The sequence below is a fragment of the Melanotaenia boesemani genome, chromosome 21, assembly GCF_017639745.1.
Source record: "Melanotaenia boesemani isolate fMelBoe1 chromosome 21, fMelBoe1.pri, whole genome shotgun sequence".
NCBI classification, from domain to species: domain Eukaryota; kingdom Metazoa; phylum Chordata; class Actinopteri; order Atheriniformes; family Melanotaeniidae; genus Melanotaenia; species Melanotaenia boesemani.
The window spans coordinates 9,883,492-9,903,731 of NC_055702.1; the positions used below are offsets into that span (position 1 = coordinate 9,883,492).

Sequence of the window (20,240 nt, forward strand, 5' to 3'; positions counted from 1 at the left end):
TTCTTTGGATATTAGCTGCTTTTTAACTCATTTTCACTGCATGCCTTGTACCTGACATTGTTGACACTGATCTATTAGTTACTAAAGCATAAAAAACCACGCAACAGACAGTGTTTTGTCTATATATATATAAAAGAAAAACCTATTTTAAATAGTATCGTTAAGTACTTTACTAGCAACCTGTTGCAAAGACACAAAGTTTGTTCCCATTTATTTATTTATAATTAGGAAAAATGTCCACAATGACACAGTTTGACAGACATAAAATTGTATTGTTGCACTAACAAGGTAATGCCCATAGATTAGCTGAAAACTCAGCATATGTTAGCATGATTTGCAGAGTGTCCTTAAAAAAATCTAAAGGAAACTGGACAAGTTGAGGACAAAACAGGGAGTGTCAGGTCTGAAAATGATATACAACAGATCTACTATAATCTGAAACTGATGTCATTAAAAAATAGGGGAAAAAAATCAATTAAAGACCTTAAAGAAGAGACATTTGTCCGTGACAAGTAAAATGAGTTAAAATATTTGGATGTTGTTTTAAATTTTCTTTTAGATTTTAAGGCTCATTTTAGGAAAGCATCTAAAACCATGAAAATAAAACTGAACTGTTTCTGCTTGATAAGATCCTGTTTGCCTATAAAGGCTGCTCAGCTGCACATGCAATGATTCTATCACACTTCCCATATTGTGTAACAAACTGGGGTCAAGCAAATCAGTCAGCACCAACAACTCTTATGTCATCATACAAACAAGCTTTAAAAGCTTTAGACCAAAACCAAATGTAATATTAAAGAAATATAATTCATTAAACTTCAATTACATGATAACGTTTTAATTTCTAAACTTGGCTTTAAAACGTATTAATGGCCTTACTCCAGAGCATGTTAGTCAAATGATTTATAAATTTGTCAAAAGCCATAAGCATAATTAGTCATATCGTTGGTTAATATCAAAAGAAAGAAGCAAAAGCAAAAGCGACCACTGTCCCAGGCTCCTCACACTAACAATCCTCTCCTGTTTGAAATAATTAAATGTCACTTTTAATGCTGCAACCACAAGAAATTGTGGGAGAGAATTATCTTTGTTCCTTTAATAATTAAAGTCTAGCATCTTCAACGGGTGATAATAAAGAACTGAAGCTCCTTTCCTTTACATTTAAAGAATATGACCAGCCATCATCGTGATTGCCAGTTTGATGGAGTAGTTGTGCATCATTTTACTGATTCCTGACCAGAAAGGGACAAATCCTGATCCTGATGAAAAGGAGATAACTGTGATCGTATCTGTATTATTCTCATCATCATCATATTCAAACACCTGCATAAAAACTGCTGTGTAAAACATACAGGAAAGTCAAATTTGCATGTCTGTCATGCATTTTTGTTTAATTAGTCTAAAATAAAAAGAGGCTTTTTAAATTTATATTCATGTTTTCACTTCTGTTAAATGGTTTATGTGAATTATAGCAAGTTTATACTACAAAAGCACAAGAATGCAACTAATTGCAATTATCTGTAAGATTTGTAAGATTAATATTCATCAATAACCAGAAGCTTAAAGTTAAATAAACTGGTTCACAATATACTGGTAAAGGTATAATATGCACAGCACATTATTCCTAATTATTCCCATTTTCCAGACTCCTTGCTGGCAGCTTTGCACACATCATCGCTGTACAGCCTACCAGCAACACACAGTTAGAGAGTGGAGGTTTTTGTGTATGTATGGGCATATACTTTATCTCTTGCTTTGTTTGTACCAGTAAGGTGATCCTCTGTGCTGAGCTTACCTTCAGTGGAGGACCCGGAAAGATCAATGACCACGTACACCTTTCCCTCTGGTTCCAAGTCAATCTGCACAGACAAGGACGAAAAGATACTCAAATTAAATCGGTGCAGAATATCACAGCTGAGCAGTGAGTGCAGCATGGAGGCAGTCCTCCAGCGCAAACAAACACACCAGCGCACATACAAGAGGTCATTATCTTCACTAGAATTACCCTCCACACCAGCACTTGTATCATTATCACTGTTAGCATCCCTGTCTTTATCACTGTTATCCTAACATCATTATAGCACCCACTTGCTCCCAGTACTGGATGCAAATATGTCAGATAGGTTATCTGGACTCTTAGAACAAGTGATTGCATTCACATCTTTTGGTTGAAAGCTTTTTGTTACCTTGATTATGCTATCTGATAAGTAAAGCTGGATTTTTACAGGATGGGTTATAAAGTCGCATCGGCTAAACTTAAGCCACAAATGCACTGAAATTTCTGCAGACATCAGGAGGATATGGTTAAAAGTGCATCATCAGTTAAAAAAAAAAAGTGCAATTACATTCCTTTTGCCATTAATCACCTTGACCACCATAAGCACAATGTCATGATCATCTGCATCGCGGATAACACCATGTACTTCCGCCATTATTATGTCATTAGAGTCATCCTAGTGATGGACCATTTATGGTTTCATTATAGCTCACATTTGCTTGGCTTTCACTGCCAATTTCAACTAAACTGCATTAATTAATTGCCCATAATTTAAATTTTATTGACTTTACTATAATCAAATCTTTGCAATCATTTTTGTAAATGATTAAAAACAGCACTAAACTGAGAAGAAAACTGACTGTTTGAAGTGACAAAAAAAAGGAATCATAAAGTATTTGAAAGCAGCACAACATACACAACAAATGTAAATTAGGTGCCAATTACTATTCTGCAACATAAAATACTGCTATTTGGAACAGTACACAATTACAAATGGAAAGAAACTACTTCGCATGGCATACTGAGCTTGGCTAACTTAATCTTTAAATGTCCAATATAGCTACTTTTCATTTACTACTGTGGAATTACTGCAAAACCCATCAGAATAATACAAAAATGATTTAGCCTCATATGTCAATATTTGGTTTGACTACCTTTATTCTTCAACACAGTCCTCAGGAATAGCTCTCCAGGCTTCTTTAGAGGCTGGCTGCAAGTATTCTGATAGACTTTTAATTGTCTGGTTGAAGCTGGTCACTCAAAAGAAAAATATATGATGGTAATTCTCACTAAAAGATATTGTGGTGGAAGGAGGCCTTGCCGTATGTTTTTGGCTTGACTTTAGGAACAACTACAAGGCCGGTACCAGAATATCTCAGGGTCCGCGAGGGCTCATAATTTAAAAGAAGGTCAGATAAGTAAGGCCCAATACCATTAAGACATTTATAAATGACTAAAAGAACCTTAAAATCAATCCTGATATGCACAGGGAGCAAATACGATGATTTTAAAGCTTGATTGTGAGATTAATGATGTATATTAACTTTATGTATAATATCATAAAACAAATTGCTGTTATTAAACTAAGAATCACTACCACTGTTACTGGTTGAAAACAAAATATACTATCTCAGTAATTGGTAGTAGAGTACTTAAATTTGTCCTTAATAGAAAAGTCCAATGAACTCCATAACCCATTTTAAACCTTTCCTCCTTGATACATTTGGCTTGTAACTGTACTTTTATGTGCAAATATGTGAGGAGTCCTGTTAGGAAGTGCCATATTGGCTAGTATACCGCTGCCATGAAAACTAGGGCCAGAGTGTTGCATTCTGTGAAGTTAAATTGAAATTGTGGTATATAGATTTGACATTGCAAGACAAAAATAAACATTATAGTCGGACTCGGTGAAAATCTTCACCCTGGAAGTCATTTTCCAAAGTATTCGTCTTCAGTGCCTGAAAACTAGGCTAGCTAATGCTAACATTGCTAACAGGGCTTTTTAGATATTGGTGCCTGAGAAATCATGTTAGCCTCAAATTGGTCAAGTATTCTTGCTTGAAATGCTCATTGTCTTTACACTTAATACAAACTCCAGTCAGTGTAAATAAACTATTTAATCACACTCATAGCTGATTAAATCCCGTGTTAAGCATTAATTTATCATTGCTGTTTTATGTTAAAAGACATTTGCAAACTCATAAGTTTTATTCAGTTCTATCAAATCTGCTGTCACTTTTGAGATGGAGGCTATTGATATTGTTAAAATGTCTATGGCCATATACACACAGACTTATTCAACAAATAATGATACAATCCACAGACAATGTACATGCAATTACAGAGATTACAGACTGCAACAGAGAGCGCTAGAGGAACAGATGACCCGGGAAGAGAGAGTGCAGGAGAGAGTGAGAAAGAGAGGTTTAAATCCTCCGTTAAGCTCTGGGACAGCAGCAGATCCTCTTATGCAACAGTCAGACTCAAACACACACACATACACTCACTTCCATGCATTGCTGAGCATGAGACACAAAGAACACAAACAAATACAAAATGCACTCTATACCCCCCTCTCCCGAACCCATACCTCCCCAGTCCCTTGACGATCAGGCGCACCACATGCATCCCATGCAGCAAAGACACACAGTCATGTGGGGAGAATTTCACAGAACTCATATCTGAATTAGTTTCATACACAGGTTTGTCTGTTTCTGTCTTCAAATGAACACCTACAAAAATTCTCTCTTTTTTTCACCCCCATATTTTCCATTTTCTAGTTCCATTTTCTTTTGTGGCGCATATATTTAAAGCTTAAAGTTAGTTACCATTGTAAAGACCAATGGTGGATAAAAACAATCCTTTTCCGTTTATTTGCTGCCAAGCTTGTATCATCTAATGATCAAGAATAGGGCAAAATACTCTTATTCCAAATAGATGTTTGAAAGACAGAAAGTCTACATCTTTTCTTTGTTGTACCGTATAATTAACTACATATAATGTCAAGGAATCGGCCACAATGTCATACATACATCGAAAGGCACAAAAGATGTACATACAAGCAGATAAGTATCTTTTTGTTGTAAGTATAACACATAACAGCAGGAGATTTGTGACCTATAAATGCCATTAAATTCTTCGTGTCTACCCTTGAAAATGATGTGCTAATCCCCAAACGTAACCTCTTGCATAACAGCCCATCTCAACAGGGATTTCAGCTAAAAGATGGACCCAGACTGATTTGGAATGGAGTGGAGCAAATAGACAGCACCATCATTGATTTAGTGCTCGGGTTATGAGGTTGCATGCCAGTCAAAAACTGCACTGTTTCCATGTTACCAGTTACTGGCCACTTGAAAGTGTTTCCAATCATTAGGGGACTTTTAAAGCAAATTTCTTCATAGAAAAAAAAAACAGTTTTATCTAATGAAATGCAGTGCATGTTGATTATATTTACCTCCATTCTTAATTATCTTGTCTGTGTCAATTGTTAACATCTGCCATTATTAACTGTACAACATAGCATTGAGGAAAATAAGGTAGTTAGGGTATTAAAGCTTAATATTATGGCCATTTTTTAAGTGGAGCTATTGAGTCATACATTTTAAGCAATGGATCATATCATCAATATTGTCAAACCATTAACAAATGTCTCAGACCTGCAGTTCCAGAGCAGGATCAGACCTGTGTCTTATCTTGAACCAGCGGACAGCCAAAAAAGCGACTCTAAGCACAGAAAATTAGTTCTGGAGAGGAACCGACTTTTTCTTGGTCTAAAACCAAGAACAGCTTACGTCATGGACTGTAGGCAGGATTACTGTGACCACCAAAAGCAACTAAAATCTTGTAATTACAATCTTTAGTTTGAGTAATCCAAAGTAGTAATATAAAACATTACTTTAGTATAAGCTCAGATTGTTGAATTTGAAATTAAAACACAATTCTTCAATTGCTTTTCTGTTTTTATTTGTTGCTATTCTCTGTTTTTATTAATCTTCTTATCCTGTTTTATGTTGTGTACAGTAAGACTTTTTTCCAGAGTCAAAGAGAAAAATTTCTATTTTAAGTATAAAATGAGCAATAAAGTAGTCTGAGTTTCAGATATCACGGGGCAAAACTACTTTGGTTTAATTAATCTTTCAATACAGTCCAAATGTTCTGCAGAGAGATTGAGCCCATAAAGAAAATTTATTTTCTTTATTTACTTTTTTATTTTCTGTAGAAAATATATTTTCTACAGAAATTGCAGATTTTCTCAGTGATGCATCCCTTATTGACAGCTAATTTAGCATCCATCTTGCACCCTAACTGTACTGTGGGTGAATAAATGTCACTGTGCAATCAAAAAGTCAGAAATGTAGTTTTAAGGTTGGAAAGTTACATAGTACGTCTTTAATACCACCAAATAATTTACACATAAATACAAATACATATACATATAATTAACAAATAATAACACACCGCAAACCCCAGTCTGTAACTTTTTTTTGTGATTGTTGTGACCTAAAATCCCAGATTCTGATTTTGTAAAAGGCTTTTTTTTTGTTACAAAACACCATTTTAATTATCATTTATTAAATGTAGGTCTATTATAATATTAATTAATTAAAATTCCAATTCAGATATAACATTTTTTAGAGTAATAAGCACTCTGTGAGAGTTTCTCACTACTCTGTGTCATGCATGGTACTTGCCAGTGATTTTAGACATCAGATGCTTCACATTTATCTTCTTCTTTAGATGCATTTCTGGCATAATGTTTTCATCTACAATATTATCAAGGTCACATTTCTCTCGCACATGTCTGCAGGTTCATGATCAGAATCACAGAAATAAAGTCGATGACCTACTGTATGTATATCTGGTGATGTACAGGAGTACTATGATTTGCTAATAGTTGGGATCGCAACAATCGTATTTCCTGGAGGGACTGGATCAAGCTTTGTATGAGAAGTTACATGTATCTGAACAGACAAACTGTAAATAAAGTAATGATAGCAGCTTTTTTCAGCTCAGTACCCTCTGACCAGGTCAAAATAGTTTTTTAGAAAAAATGATCATGCCAAACATGATGTGAGAAACACTAAAATATTCATATATGTGATTTATTTTGTACTTTTCTGTTGATTTTATTGTTGATTTTTTATTATTTTACGACTCAAAGTTTTTATTCTGTTATGTTCTTTATGTCCTGCAGTACTCCATAGTATCCCAGTATTTTGAGCAATTTAATGTTAGAAATTTCATTGTGTTTTTTTGTTGAACTCTGGTGGAAGGACAGAGAGACAGAACAAGTTGAGAGTAAAGGAAAAGTGGAAGTAGCAGTCAGGTGAGAAAGAAAGAAGGGAAAGCAACAAGGGCAGGTGAAGAGAGATGAACTTAACTCCATTAAGTTTCTTTTTTCTTACCTTAAATGTAACCGAAACAAATAAAAAACATTAAATATTAGATCTAAAATTAGATGTAACGTCATCATCATGCATTAGATGTAACACTGCAGTTTTAACATGAACCATCCGGACATTAAATTATAATTTAGGTGCTCTACAGTCGACTGCTATGTATACTAATGTCTATTGTCTACTATAACATACCATAGTGTTGTAAAAGAAAAAAAAATTGAATCTCAGATACTAATAGATTAAAAAATTATTATCTAGTTAGATATTAATTAGCACGGGTGTTGATATTTAAATGCCACTTTGGCATCTGCTGGTTCATGGAAATAACCAGCCGCCTTAACCCATTTTTAGCAGGCACTGCAGCGGGCAGCCCTACAGCATCTCCCTGGAGGACCTATTGTTTACAATTTTGCCAACTTAGCAACTTCTCGCTATGCATAGTAAGACCTCTGTAGCAGCACTTTTTTTTTAATTAAAAGTTAAAAAGTTTCAACTATGTGAGCTAGCTTTAAAAGTAAATAATCTTAACTAGTTTGTTTGTTCTATTGTTTACTTGATCTCGTCAAGTATTGTGAAGAAAAGGACACTTATGTAAATAAGCACACTAACTAGTGGTTGTTTTTTTTTTTAGTTTTGTATTTCTTGCATCACAGTGAGCAAAAAGTCTGGGAACACAGGCATTTATTTTACACTTTTAATGTCTTTTGTTATATTTATTAAGATATTTTATTGTTTTGTTTGGATTATGTTGTTATTTTTGTGGTTTTCTGACATTGATTGAAGAATAGACGATAGTAGACTATCAAAAATAGTATCAAGGACCATTCTTAGTATCGATATCAAGTTAGAAATTTTAGTATCGTGACATTAAATTACATTCATCTGAGTGACTTATAGGTTAGGCAGTAGTATTAAGGTTCTTGCCTAAGGACCCAACTAGTAGGTGTTAATATTTGTCCCCTGGGGAATTCGAACCCTGGTCGCCGAGATGCTCTGCCAACTGAGCTCAACAGCCAACAACCATAAAGTACTATAAAATACCTTTTATATGTCTGGAGGAAAAAATAAATAAATAAAAAAAACTCCTTGGCACATCTTTGAATTTACAGCCCAGGGTGTCCTAAAAGGCTGCAGAAAAGCCCTTGATTTATAAATGAAGGAATTAGGAGTTTTCCTCAAGAGTGCAGACCAAAATCAATAGGTGACCATATGTCAAGGGCTATTAGTTGAGCTTTTATGCCTTAAAATTCATCAATATGGTTTTAGATTATTAACTGTAATATTTTTTGCACTTGTTCATTTCAGGCAAAATTGCTAATTAGTGAATAGATCGGTATTTATGATTGTCTAGGTGCATAATACATATGATTAGCCAAAGCCTAATGTTTTTATTAGCAAATTTTGTGAGTTAAGGTTAGGATTAGAAATTATTTTGCTGGTTACATCATTAACTGTTCAGTCTCAGCATGGAAAAAGCAGGCTGATGACATCTGTTGTTCATTAAATTTCAGTCACTAATTAATCTGCAAACCGTTTCAGCACCAATCAAATGACATGTACCGTAATAGACGATTGCACCCACCTCACCACCTTGTTAAATGGATTGTAACGTGACTTGGATTTAACTTGCTGTGTGTGCAGTCACACACATACGTTGAGGTTCCCGCCCTGACAACAAAAGATGGGAGGAGGGAAAGCAGGAGAATCTAGTTTGCTTCATTTATCTTGTTAGTCCAATTAGGACACTGATACAGCCAGGGAGACTTCAGAAACCCTCTGTCTGAATCACACACACACACAGGAAGCAGAATGTGTGTGGCTGAGCACTTATAGCATTCAGAGATTTTAAAATAGGTTTCAGAGGAAGGTTAATGTTGAACACACATACAAGCTTAACTGTCTTACATTCATTTTATCTGATCACTCGACACACACATGACTGACAGAAATAAATACACGCATACACACGCCATATGCAGCAGCACAGAGAGCACTCAACCAGGCAGACAGGCCACTCAAAGCTTGCATTATATCAATACTGTGGAGCTAACCCCCTCCCACTCTCCGTCCATCTAGCTTGCTATCGTCCAACCAGACAGCTCTCTCTGTCTCTCTCAGCGGCGTTTAGTCTCGGTGACAGCCTCCCACATACATCTGTCAAATGACAAATTTTGGCTTTGAGAGCTTGACCGCATTCACAGGATAATGTCTGTGTGTGTGTTTGTCCCTCTTTCTATCAAGCAGCAACTCGAGCGCACACAGGAGGCCCATGCTGAGTGAGACAGCGTGAGAGTCATGCATCTTTAATGTAACATCACAGACGGCTAATAATGTAAGAAGAGCTGAGCCGTGTGCTGGTGGGGGAGACAAAGGGAGGGGACAAATCCTCATTTGGTGTTTAACTGCAATAATAATTTTACCCCCATCACCATGAGAGATGGCCCCAACAATCCTGTAGTGTCTACCGGACACTAATTACTGTACATTAATAATTAGAATTAGATTTAGGGGAATGGACATTCTCAATCAACTCATTAAGCCCCTGTTCAGTCATCGCAGAGCTCACAAACACTGAAGATGAGTGTGTGATATACAGATGGAGTGGCAGACGGTCTGATTAGGAGTCTCTGAAGATCAGACTGTCATCACTGTCAGATGAAAACACCCTTCACCGGGACTCTGTAGAAGGAAGCCCTGTCTGGTACTGTGTGATTGGTGGAAAATATCTAATTAAATATTAGATATATTTCTATAACCACTGTTATGTACTCCTGTATTGGCACACCACATATTAAAGCACACACATTGAGTGTTTACCACTCAATGTGGTTTAACCATCTTGTGTAATGAAAACATCAGACAAAGATGCAGTTGTTTCGACACTGAGGTCATTTTCTTCAAAATCGGCTACAGAGAAATCAAAAGTTTCTCTTGCTTGCATTTCCAGTGAAATGGAATAAAATAGCTACTGCACAACTGCTTCATACTCAACTGCTTAATTATAATGAAGAACAAGGCAACCCACGTCACAGCAACAAAACCGTGATGTCTCAGTATTTAACATTTACAGGAAGTCTGACATTGTTTCTTTTCTTGTTTGAAGATCAATGAGAAGCTGGATGTCACTTTTTTCTGTCTTTTAAACAGAAGCAAGTGTTTCTGGCACAACACAACTTTCAAAAAGAAAGAAGTTTGAAGAGATCAAAATTTCTATAAAAATTATAGTGTTAGACCCACTTAACTATTACACCAACAAGTTTAAACTTATCACTTTCAGCAGGGTAACCTTCTTTTGTTATTTATTTATTTATTTATTTATTTTTACCAGGAAAACCAATTGAGAGTAAGAAAGTCTTTTTCGCAGGAGTCCTGGCCATGATAGGAAGCAGCAAATACTTAGAAAACTACACATTTAAAACACAAATAAGAGACAAAAAAAGTCCATTTCAAACTCAAAAATTCTAAATTTGGATTAAAAACTGTATGCAGAAGGTGCAGAACGGACAAAAGCCTTTTACCCAAGTCTGTGCAAGCATATGGAACAAATAACAACAAAAGGTCTTGTAATCAGAGAAAGTAAAAATCCGCACTAAGGAACACAAGTAGGTGGAGAGAAACCAAGTTTTGTCTTATTAGTGAAAAATGTGGCTTCTCTCAGCCCAAAACAGAAAAAGACAGAATCTAAATTTGCGAATGTGTGCTCAAATGAAGCGGTCCAACAGAAACCGTGAGCGCAGTGTTGCTGCACACTGAAGCTCAGTTGCAACTGTTAGTTTGGTTCATTATGGATCCCCATTTTTTTAAACATAAGAAAACATAATACAAAATATTCAAACATAACATTTAAACAAATACAGTTAAATACAATAAAATACAACAATACTAACAGAACAATAATAAAAAAAGTAAAATAATGTACGTATCTATAATGTACCATGTATCTATCCTTCCAATATGAATATTAAAGAGAAATGTCACCAGACTGTAGGCCAGTTTGATCAACTGTCAACCAAGACAGCGTTCCATGCATCTATTCCATACTAGACCTACCAGAACCGCGCAGGACTAGCCGCCCTGTTCTGCATGATCTGTAGTTTATACAAGTCTTTCTTTGAAGTGCAAGCCCATACTATTGGGCAGTGGTCTAGGCAAGATAGTACCAAAGATTCCACAATAAGGCAGATAACAGATGTGTTTTTCTCTGTATCATTGAGATACTTTTACACATTTTAGTCACCATTTTATGTGTAATGACAAGACAGTGTTTCATCAATAATCACGCCCAATAATCTGGTTTGTCTAACCTGCTCAACAGTGCTACCCTGTACAGCCAGATGAAGTTCAGGTTTAGGTCTTATCATATAACCCGAGCCAAATATAATACGCTGTTGAGTGGATGAAAGATGGAAGAAGACATGATGTATGCAGTGACCTTAGAGACCACCACTATCTACTGTACTGTCTCTTTTTTACATCTTTCTCTGAGAATGTGCATTATTACGATCTCCTCCACTTCTGCCATGTTTGCTTGATGTCAGAACTCAGAGGTGAACTCTGAATGCCGCACTGACCTGTAGCGGATGTACTACCCGACAACCGGGTTAGTATAAAGCATGCATGGAAATATATGGGCAGTTGTGTGTGTTAATGTTTGACACAGATGTGCCTATTTTTTATTTATTTATTTATTTACATAAAGGTAGCATAAATGAGGCTTAAGGGCTCATTCATGCTGAGTATTAAATATATATGTGCATACTCTGGCGCTACATGGTGAAGCGTTTATCCTCTGCTCTCTGTATCGTGAACAGTAGAGCTCCGCCTCGATGCTGATAGATAAAGGCCCATTTATGCTCCCTTACAGCGATGTTTCTAACGTTCTCATACGTTGTGATGATATTGGAAACACTCACTCTCCTGTCAGTAGCAGCTGGATTAGTTCTTGACTAAAATAAAAATATCCACAATGTTTCCATACGGACATGCAAAAGAGGGACAAAAAGTATTCATTTCACCTGCAATCCCTGAGTTCTCAAATGACCTCCCATCTTTTCTCTTTGACTGAGAACATGCATTAAACACCCTGCAGCATGCTCACACACACACACACACACCAAGGTTTGACCTGCTTTGGCATCAGTGGACAGAGCACCGTGCTTGTCTTTGTGTGTGTGTGAGCGAGTTTTGTCACTGTGACAACAGCATATCTTAAATCCAGCCTGTCCTACTTAACCAGTAGGTCACTAAAAGGGTGGGGCCAACGATGTAATTGTCCGGTGACTTGGCTTGGCAAGGGAATGGGGTCTTGGGGTCAGGAATAAAGTGAGGGATGAGGGAAATATAGCTATGACCACAAGGATAATCAAAACCATGAAAGAGAGAAGAGGGAGGGCGGGGCAGAGGGTGACAATGGCTTCATGCCGCCCCTCATATAAAAGTATTATGATGCTAATGGTTGATATTTTTAACTTGACCTAATTGCTTTTCATGCAGGGCTGCACAGGAAGACAAGCTCACAATAACAAAATAGGTATGTTAATATCAAGGATTCATCCTTGGTTTTCCAAACTGTTAAATTATATTTTTGTAGAGCACTTCTTACTTTGGTAGAGCAATAAAAGTGGTTAATTTAACACAGCAAAGATGTTAACTTCCACTATTTTTGACTCTTTGGCTCTCAGTTCCCTCAAAGGTCAGCAGTGTCAGTGGCACTAGCTCTTAACCTTTCCAATAACCGTGACCCTTTAGGATAAAAATATTTTTGAACCCACCCATCTCACCTCGAGCAGGGCAAAGTTTAGATGTGACTAATGCTGCAGTCAAATCTGCATGTCAAAGTTCATCAAATGTAACTTGAAACAACCAGTTTCACATCACCCTTGCAGGCAAGTGCACTGGCGCTGTCGTTGATTAAAGGAATTCGTTTAACAAAATATAACTGCCTGATTGTGAGAGCAGAATTCAATGACTAGTGGTTACCTATCCATTTTAGAATTGACTTTAAGGTGGTTTTAAATTTCAAAAGACCAAGATTTCATTTCATTTCTGTTATCTTGTAGTTTTCAAGTCTGGAGTTCTAGCATTTTATTATATTATTTCAGAATATTTTGAGTATATACTGTATGTGTTTACATATAAATATGTGTATTTCTTTACATGAAAATAGAAAAAGATCTTTATAAATTCATATTATCATCTTAGTCTGACAAAAATAATATGAAACTAAAACTCTTCAAACTGAACCAACACCCAGATAATGTAGTAGTTAGGGATCAAATTACTCCATAACTGTATGTACATGATCAACTGCACTCAGATGAGCAGTAAAGTTTAACTGTATATTAATGCAGCCAAATTCCCAATAAAGCTGCTGTTTCTGTTGTCGGACAGCAGTCTATCTGATAAAAAGTGAATTTTGTTATATTTCCTGATCTCCCACAGAAACAGCATCACAGCTAGATTTCCAGAACATCCCAGATCTAGATCCAGATTGGCACCAAAAGTTCATATCTTTCATCTTTAGACTTCCTATGGTAAAATTTTCATGTGAACTCATCTATGACCTTTTGAGTAATCCTGCTAACACACACACACACACACACACACACACACAAACAAAAAAAAAAAACTCAGAGGTAAAAAATAAAATCAGTCAATCAATAAATAAATTTATACATTAATAAATCCAATAATTATACTTACATTTAGAGACTAATAGTAAAAAAAATAATATGCAAATTATACAGTAAAACTAATCAGTTAAATATATACTTTAGTTTTAGCCTGATTGAGACAACATATTTGAATTCATACAAAAAAACTAAACTGGTTGAACAACTTGCTTTAAAGGATGGTGGATGGTAGCTAATCATAACCCTTCAGTCATCACTCCTAGTGTTTGAGCATGTGTGTGTGTTGAAGTATCAAACAGTGGCTGTCTGACATCTGACGTGGTTTGAGTCCTTGTGAGGAAACGTTATACTGACTGGTCATCGTGAGACAGGCTGCCAGAAGTTTCTAGCAGGCTTGGGGCTCTTAACCCCCAGCCTGACGTATTTACATGTACACAGAGCCGTCCTCTACACCTCATCAGCTGCTCTTTATCTCCCTCATCACTTTTTCTCTCCTCTCCTCAGCCTTCGCCTCTTTTTCATCTCCTACAACCTCCATTTATTTTCACTGCTGCCATTGTCTCTCTGTGGACAGGACAGACCATTTGCCTTCAGTGCAGACATTTTACTTCATAAAACCCTAATTAAAATAGTTTTAAAATTATTGAACAAAAAACAACAATGATTCATTGACGATTTGATAGAAGTTAGAACTGCAGACTATGATGTAGCCAGCATATTGTGTTGACTGTAAAACTTGAGTAGGTTCCATGATGAAACAAATATATGTCCATTTATTATTATAATACAGAAGCTGCTAAAAATAAGATAAATGAATATATGTTATATGAATCATGATATGATAAATGTTTCCATATCAACAGTCCATCAGTAAGACTTGCTGACCAAAAAAGCAAACAGATGTGTCAGAAAGTTGTTTTAATTTAGTTGTGAGATCATATTTAAAAAGGTTTGGAGGGGAAGAAAGTAAAAAATCCCAATCTAATGTCATCTGGTAATACAAATCTTTTCCTGATTTTTAGGCAACACTTTTCAAAGTTGGGGCAGGTTAAATTTATGCCTTGCAAAGAGTTATTAAATAAACAAATAGGTGAAATCAACAGGTGACTAATCACAGTTTAATAGGAAAAAAAGTGTCCATGAAAGGCAGAATTTTTAAGGACAATAAATTTAGAAAAGTTAATTGAGATTTTAGGGCAACGTATGGTACCATTAGCGGGGACATAAAAACATTTTCCAACAAGGCAATGAAAAACCACATTCTGCACACTTTAGAACTAAGAGGGTGTAGACCTGTACTGGACTTGCTCCATCCTGTCCTAAACTGTCCCCACACTCCCAGGAGAACATTTCTGTCCCCTAGGGTACAATCTGGACTTATGTACCCACTAAAGGCTTTACACTGAAAGCTCAGTTATATACGGGCGGCATCTGTGTCAGTTCGGTTATGCCGTCACCGCCGTAGGCTCTGCGTAGGTCTGCAGAGGCTCAACGTGGAAGTAATCCATTGTGATTGGTCAGTTTGTGATTACGTGTTTCAGTGTTTTTGGATCTTCTCGCTGAACCACTGTGGAACGTCGCCTTCTTCTTCTCATTTGTTTGCGCTATAAAATGTTCAACAGATAGATCATTTCTTTGTCTGCTTCCACAATCTCTCGAAGACACTACACCATGTCGGCCGCCATTGTGGTTCTAAAATAGGAAATACTTGCCGGAACTGAGGAGAACCATTGAAGAAACTCCACCCTGTGGATTTACCAGCTGATACCTGCCTTACTACCACCTGCAGATCCAGAAAAGAAACTACAACATGACACTGTTATCCTGTGCTAGAATATATGCACATTTTATCTGGGTCATCTACGCAGACCCGACCTGACGCAGACGCCGCACAAGCTTAACTCCAGCTTAAAGCTTGTGAATGTGTAGAGCAACGTAGCAAACAAAGCAGTCTTGGGTAAGACACTGAACCCAACGTTGCTTCCGATGCATTCACTGGCATGTAAACATGTATGTGATAGAGAAAAAGCATCGTCTTCCTTTTGCACTGTGATGGGAGACATTTGGGCTGCAAGATGGCCACCAGAGGTACAATACTGGTCCATATAAAGTACAAGTTCAAAGATACAAATAAGTACCCACAGCAGAAGCTTTGAGGGTACCACCCCAGTGACAGTCATTTGTATACAATTAGGTACATTTTTCCCCTCAGAGAGTGTAACAAAGACTGCTCCTCTTTCTTTTAACCTGATACTGAGCTGCTGCATTGAGATGATGTTTTGTAGTCCACAGTACACCAAGCAAAAATGTGACAATTACAAAGTGGTGGGAAAATGATGCAAGATAAAATAGCTAAATGCCTCTGCTGCTGTTTGAAAATACAAATAACATTCTCACAGGTGATGCAATTTGTCCTCTACTTGCTTCTAGCCAGTTCCACACATAGTAATAGATCAATAAATTCATGAATAGCCTATAAAAAAGCCTAAAACATAAATTATGATGATCCTAAATCAATATTTTGGAGAATACATGTATGCAGAATGTGAGGGATTTGTGAAAATATTTTGCTGGCAGTTTTCCATGGCAGGAAAACAGAAGTCTTAAAAGATAGCTCAGTGCATTAATGTAAACGGATACCCTTTTCAGCCAGGTACAGGGCTTATCTAGAAGCAGATGTGTCAGAAAGTTGTTTTAATTTACTTGTGAGATCAGATTTAAAAAGGTTTGGAGGGGTGCTTATATGGATGACCTGCAGTGCAAGGAGACAAATTATTTAGTGTTTGTTTCATTTTAACTGCATACTGATGTCTTTATCCTTACAACTCAGCTCACCATATTCACTTTTGATATTGACCAGGTTTGCTTAGATAAAGGTATTTTATATCCAGGGTTTTACATTTATTTATACTATCATAATTCTACATCTTACTGTGTGTATTGTAGATTTCTGCTCAACAATCTGTAAGCAAACATACACAAACAAAAGAAGTCACACAGCACCATCACAGCACATATCCACTGTGGTCTTGTGTCATTGGAATGATGGAATATGCCCTTTCCATTAGGAAAGAAACAAATCTACTAAAAGTTTTGTCCTTCATGTAATGAGTTGGCTTTGTTTTCTGGGCACATGATGTTGCTGATCCTAAACCTGACCAACTGATGCAACTATAGATCATAGCGTTGCTTGAACAGTATCCACTGGGCATGAAGGGTGCAGCACGTCATTCACCACTTTATTTGCCCTAATGTGCCTGTCACTCTGGAACGGGGTAAATCTGGACTCACCAGAACACATAACCTTTTTCCATCACTCCAGAGTCTAATCTTCATGCTCCCTAACCAACTGAAGCTTTATTATTTTTTAATTAGCCTCACTGGTATGTGGTTTTCTTTACGCTTACATGATGGTTCGTCACTATCCTTCATGGTTTTAACAAATTAATTGGCCAGTTTTATCCAGTTTTTGTAGTTTCAGCTACATCCTAATTTTTTTTTACCCTCCTGAGAAAGATTAGCATCTTTCCCAAACCACATGATGTCTTCTGAAGGTTTGTTCAAGGAATGAGAACCTGCTTGCTGCATCAATTTGTGTTAAATAAGTTGTCCCCAGCTACAACATAATTTAATATAAACTTCTTTTGTTTTGACAGCATATGAACAGTAGCCAAATATAACTAATGCATCCAAAAGGGTTTTTTAGAAAAAAATGAAAAGATGTAACCTGGGACTTTCAGACCGCTGACACACTATAGCTGCCACAGGAATGTACAGACGGCTGTGTTTACCAAGGTGCGAGGCTCACCTCCATAAAGGCAAAACTATTCTATTTATAATCACATTTAATTAAAAGCACACTGCTTCTACTTTAGGATAAAACTTACATGACAGGTTAGGTGAACAGAAAACATGAATATAAACAGTACTGTGTGGCAAAAGGATTTAGATTATTGTGATGGCTTAAAAATAAACAAAACCGAACATTAATAAAAGACCTGTTGTGTTAGTGTTTATCTTTAAACTGTGACAGATGATTATAGAGGACATCTGAGGGTACACTGGTTTAAATAACAAAATATAACTTGTTTAAATATGTCCAAAACTTGGATTTGGGAACCTAGTGGATGATGCAGTGATGCTATATTTAGGTGAGTACCTGTGTACATCATCTCTGCTATTATTCTGGTAAAAAAAAAAAAAGGTGGGGGATTTTGCTGTAAGTGTGCCACACAAAGAAACCCCTTACATGTCTCTGCGTTTAAGGCTTTGAATTATTTTGACTTCATAAAGAAAAACACCAGTTTAGCTTTTTAACCCCCCCCCCCCCCCCCCCAACTCTCACCTACCCATCCCTCCCTCTGGTGTATCTGTGAGTGAGAGGCTGTCACCAAGGGGACAAACTGTTGCTGTCACCATGGGGATGGGCTCCGCCGAGCATCTCAATTACTGAGTGGGACAATTAATAAGCATCAAAGCCTGGTTAATATTTCACCAGCAGCGCAGAGAGGGAACCTGTGCTTGGCTCCATGGGAGAGGGAGAGATGGTGGGAGACAAAAGAGAACAGGAAGCAGAGAGGATGGGGACGACAGGGCTTAGACTAAAGAGATGGAGAGAAATGACGAGATGAGAAGCGAGAGGCAGCAGATGGGTGGAGGAAGTGAGAAAGCTTCAGTGTTCATCTGAACAGCAGGAAGTGTACCATTTGATTGGACTCTGGGTCTCACTGTGGGTCCGTTCCTGATTCTTACATTTCAGTCCTTGACAAAAAAATCTACATACTATTTTCACTCTTTAGTTAATTATTTTATTTGTTAATTATGGCAAAGGCACTTTTGAATGTCAGTTTTTACAAAAGTTTAATCAACAAAAAAAGTGGTGTTCAATCATCCTGAGAGAGGCCTGAATGCTAATCCATCCATCATGTTGAGATATATCACTTATGTTCGTAAAATTTTAATCAGATTCAGCAGGAGTCCATGAAACTTTTAAAGCTTATAATCAGAGCTTTAACAAATAGATGATTTGGCAATTTGTTGATCTAAGAAGAACTGAAGCATAAACAACAAAACGAACCATGTGTCCACCTTTTAAAGTTCTACAGTCTACTAGAGTGCAAGTGTGGTAAATTTCATCACCAAAAAGTGTACTGTAGGAGAGACCATCAGGTCCCAGAGTCAGAACCAGACATGGAGAAACTAAATTTAGCTTCTATGCTCCTCATGTCTTGAACAAATTTCCAGAAAGCCTCAGGTCAGCTGAAACAATCCAGGTTAAAGACCCATCTGCTCTCTGCTGCATTTTTCTGCACAGTTTCTTTTAAGCTTGAATTTTAAAACTGATCATGTTTCAAATATTGTCATTAGCTAATGATCTTTCTTCTTCCTTTATCATTGTTTTTAATTGTAAATTATGCTTCTTATTTTCTGGTGTTTTAATGTCTCTAACCACCCTGTCACTGAATTGTATTATACAAATAAACTTGCCTAGACATCAGTTCTTGTTGTAGAGCCTGAATGATACTTGATTTAAAGGGTGTGAAAAATGGTTTTATCAATATAACGGGGGAAATAATTCGGTCAGCCTTTATCAAGTCTGAACAACAAACAACAATTTGACGCCACACCACTATTTATCCAGATGTGATGATTCTCTATGTGCTGCAGATGGTTAGAGCAGCTCTGACCAGATTCTTAGATGCCTGCATATCTGTGAATATCTGCCAGAAATATCGGTCGAATATTGACTATTTTGCCTAAATATTACACACCTGTATTATTAGACAGATTAATACCACATCAGTATCTTCTATTCATATCTGTTTGTGCCACTGTAACTTTCTGTTATCATATACTGCATTTTAGTAAAATCAAACTCCTAAAAAAGGGGCAAATGTTTTCTTAATAGACAAATATGACAATACGAGTCAGAAAGACTGACTGAAATACATCCGATTAAAGCAACACGACAGAGGTGTGTGAAGCTTGAAGGCATCACATGCCAACAAATAGTCAACATATTTTTACTGAGTAAAATAAAGTTTGAGGGGAAAAAAATGCCAATTTAGCCTTGTTGTTGAATTTAAACTGGTAAGTAATAACTGATTAGCTCACTTGTTCTGCATTGTGTTGCTTTTGCTTTGCTTGGCTCTGCTGGAAAATTGTCAGTGTGGCTTCATAATCGTGAGGATTTGTTTCTCTGCTCGGGATGTGAATCACAGGAGGCTGAAGCCGTAATTGATTCTTATCATAAAAGCACTGAATAAACTTTGTAAACGACAAATATATGCCGCTGTTTAAGGATTACAGCACTTCTATGCAAATGCAGCGTTGCAACATCTTTACACGCCTGAAACATTTACTTAGCACCCTGTGTCACGGCTAACAGGAAATGCACAGTGTTAAACACAGCGCGTACATCCCTGGTAT

General features: G+C 36.8%; 1 protein-coding gene across 1 annotated transcript in view; it reads right to left on the bottom strand.

The window, feature by feature from the left end:
• Positions 1-20,240, bottom strand: part of prkcea (protein kinase C, epsilon a) — a 44,213-nt gene that overhangs the window by 19,686 nt on the left and 4,287 nt on the right. Inside the window, exon 2 of the mRNA XM_041974369.1 lies at positions 1,796-1,859. Coding sequence (XP_041830303.1) covers positions 1,796-1,859 — 64 coding nt within the window. The remainder of the gene's footprint in view (positions 1-1,795; positions 1,860-20,240) is intronic.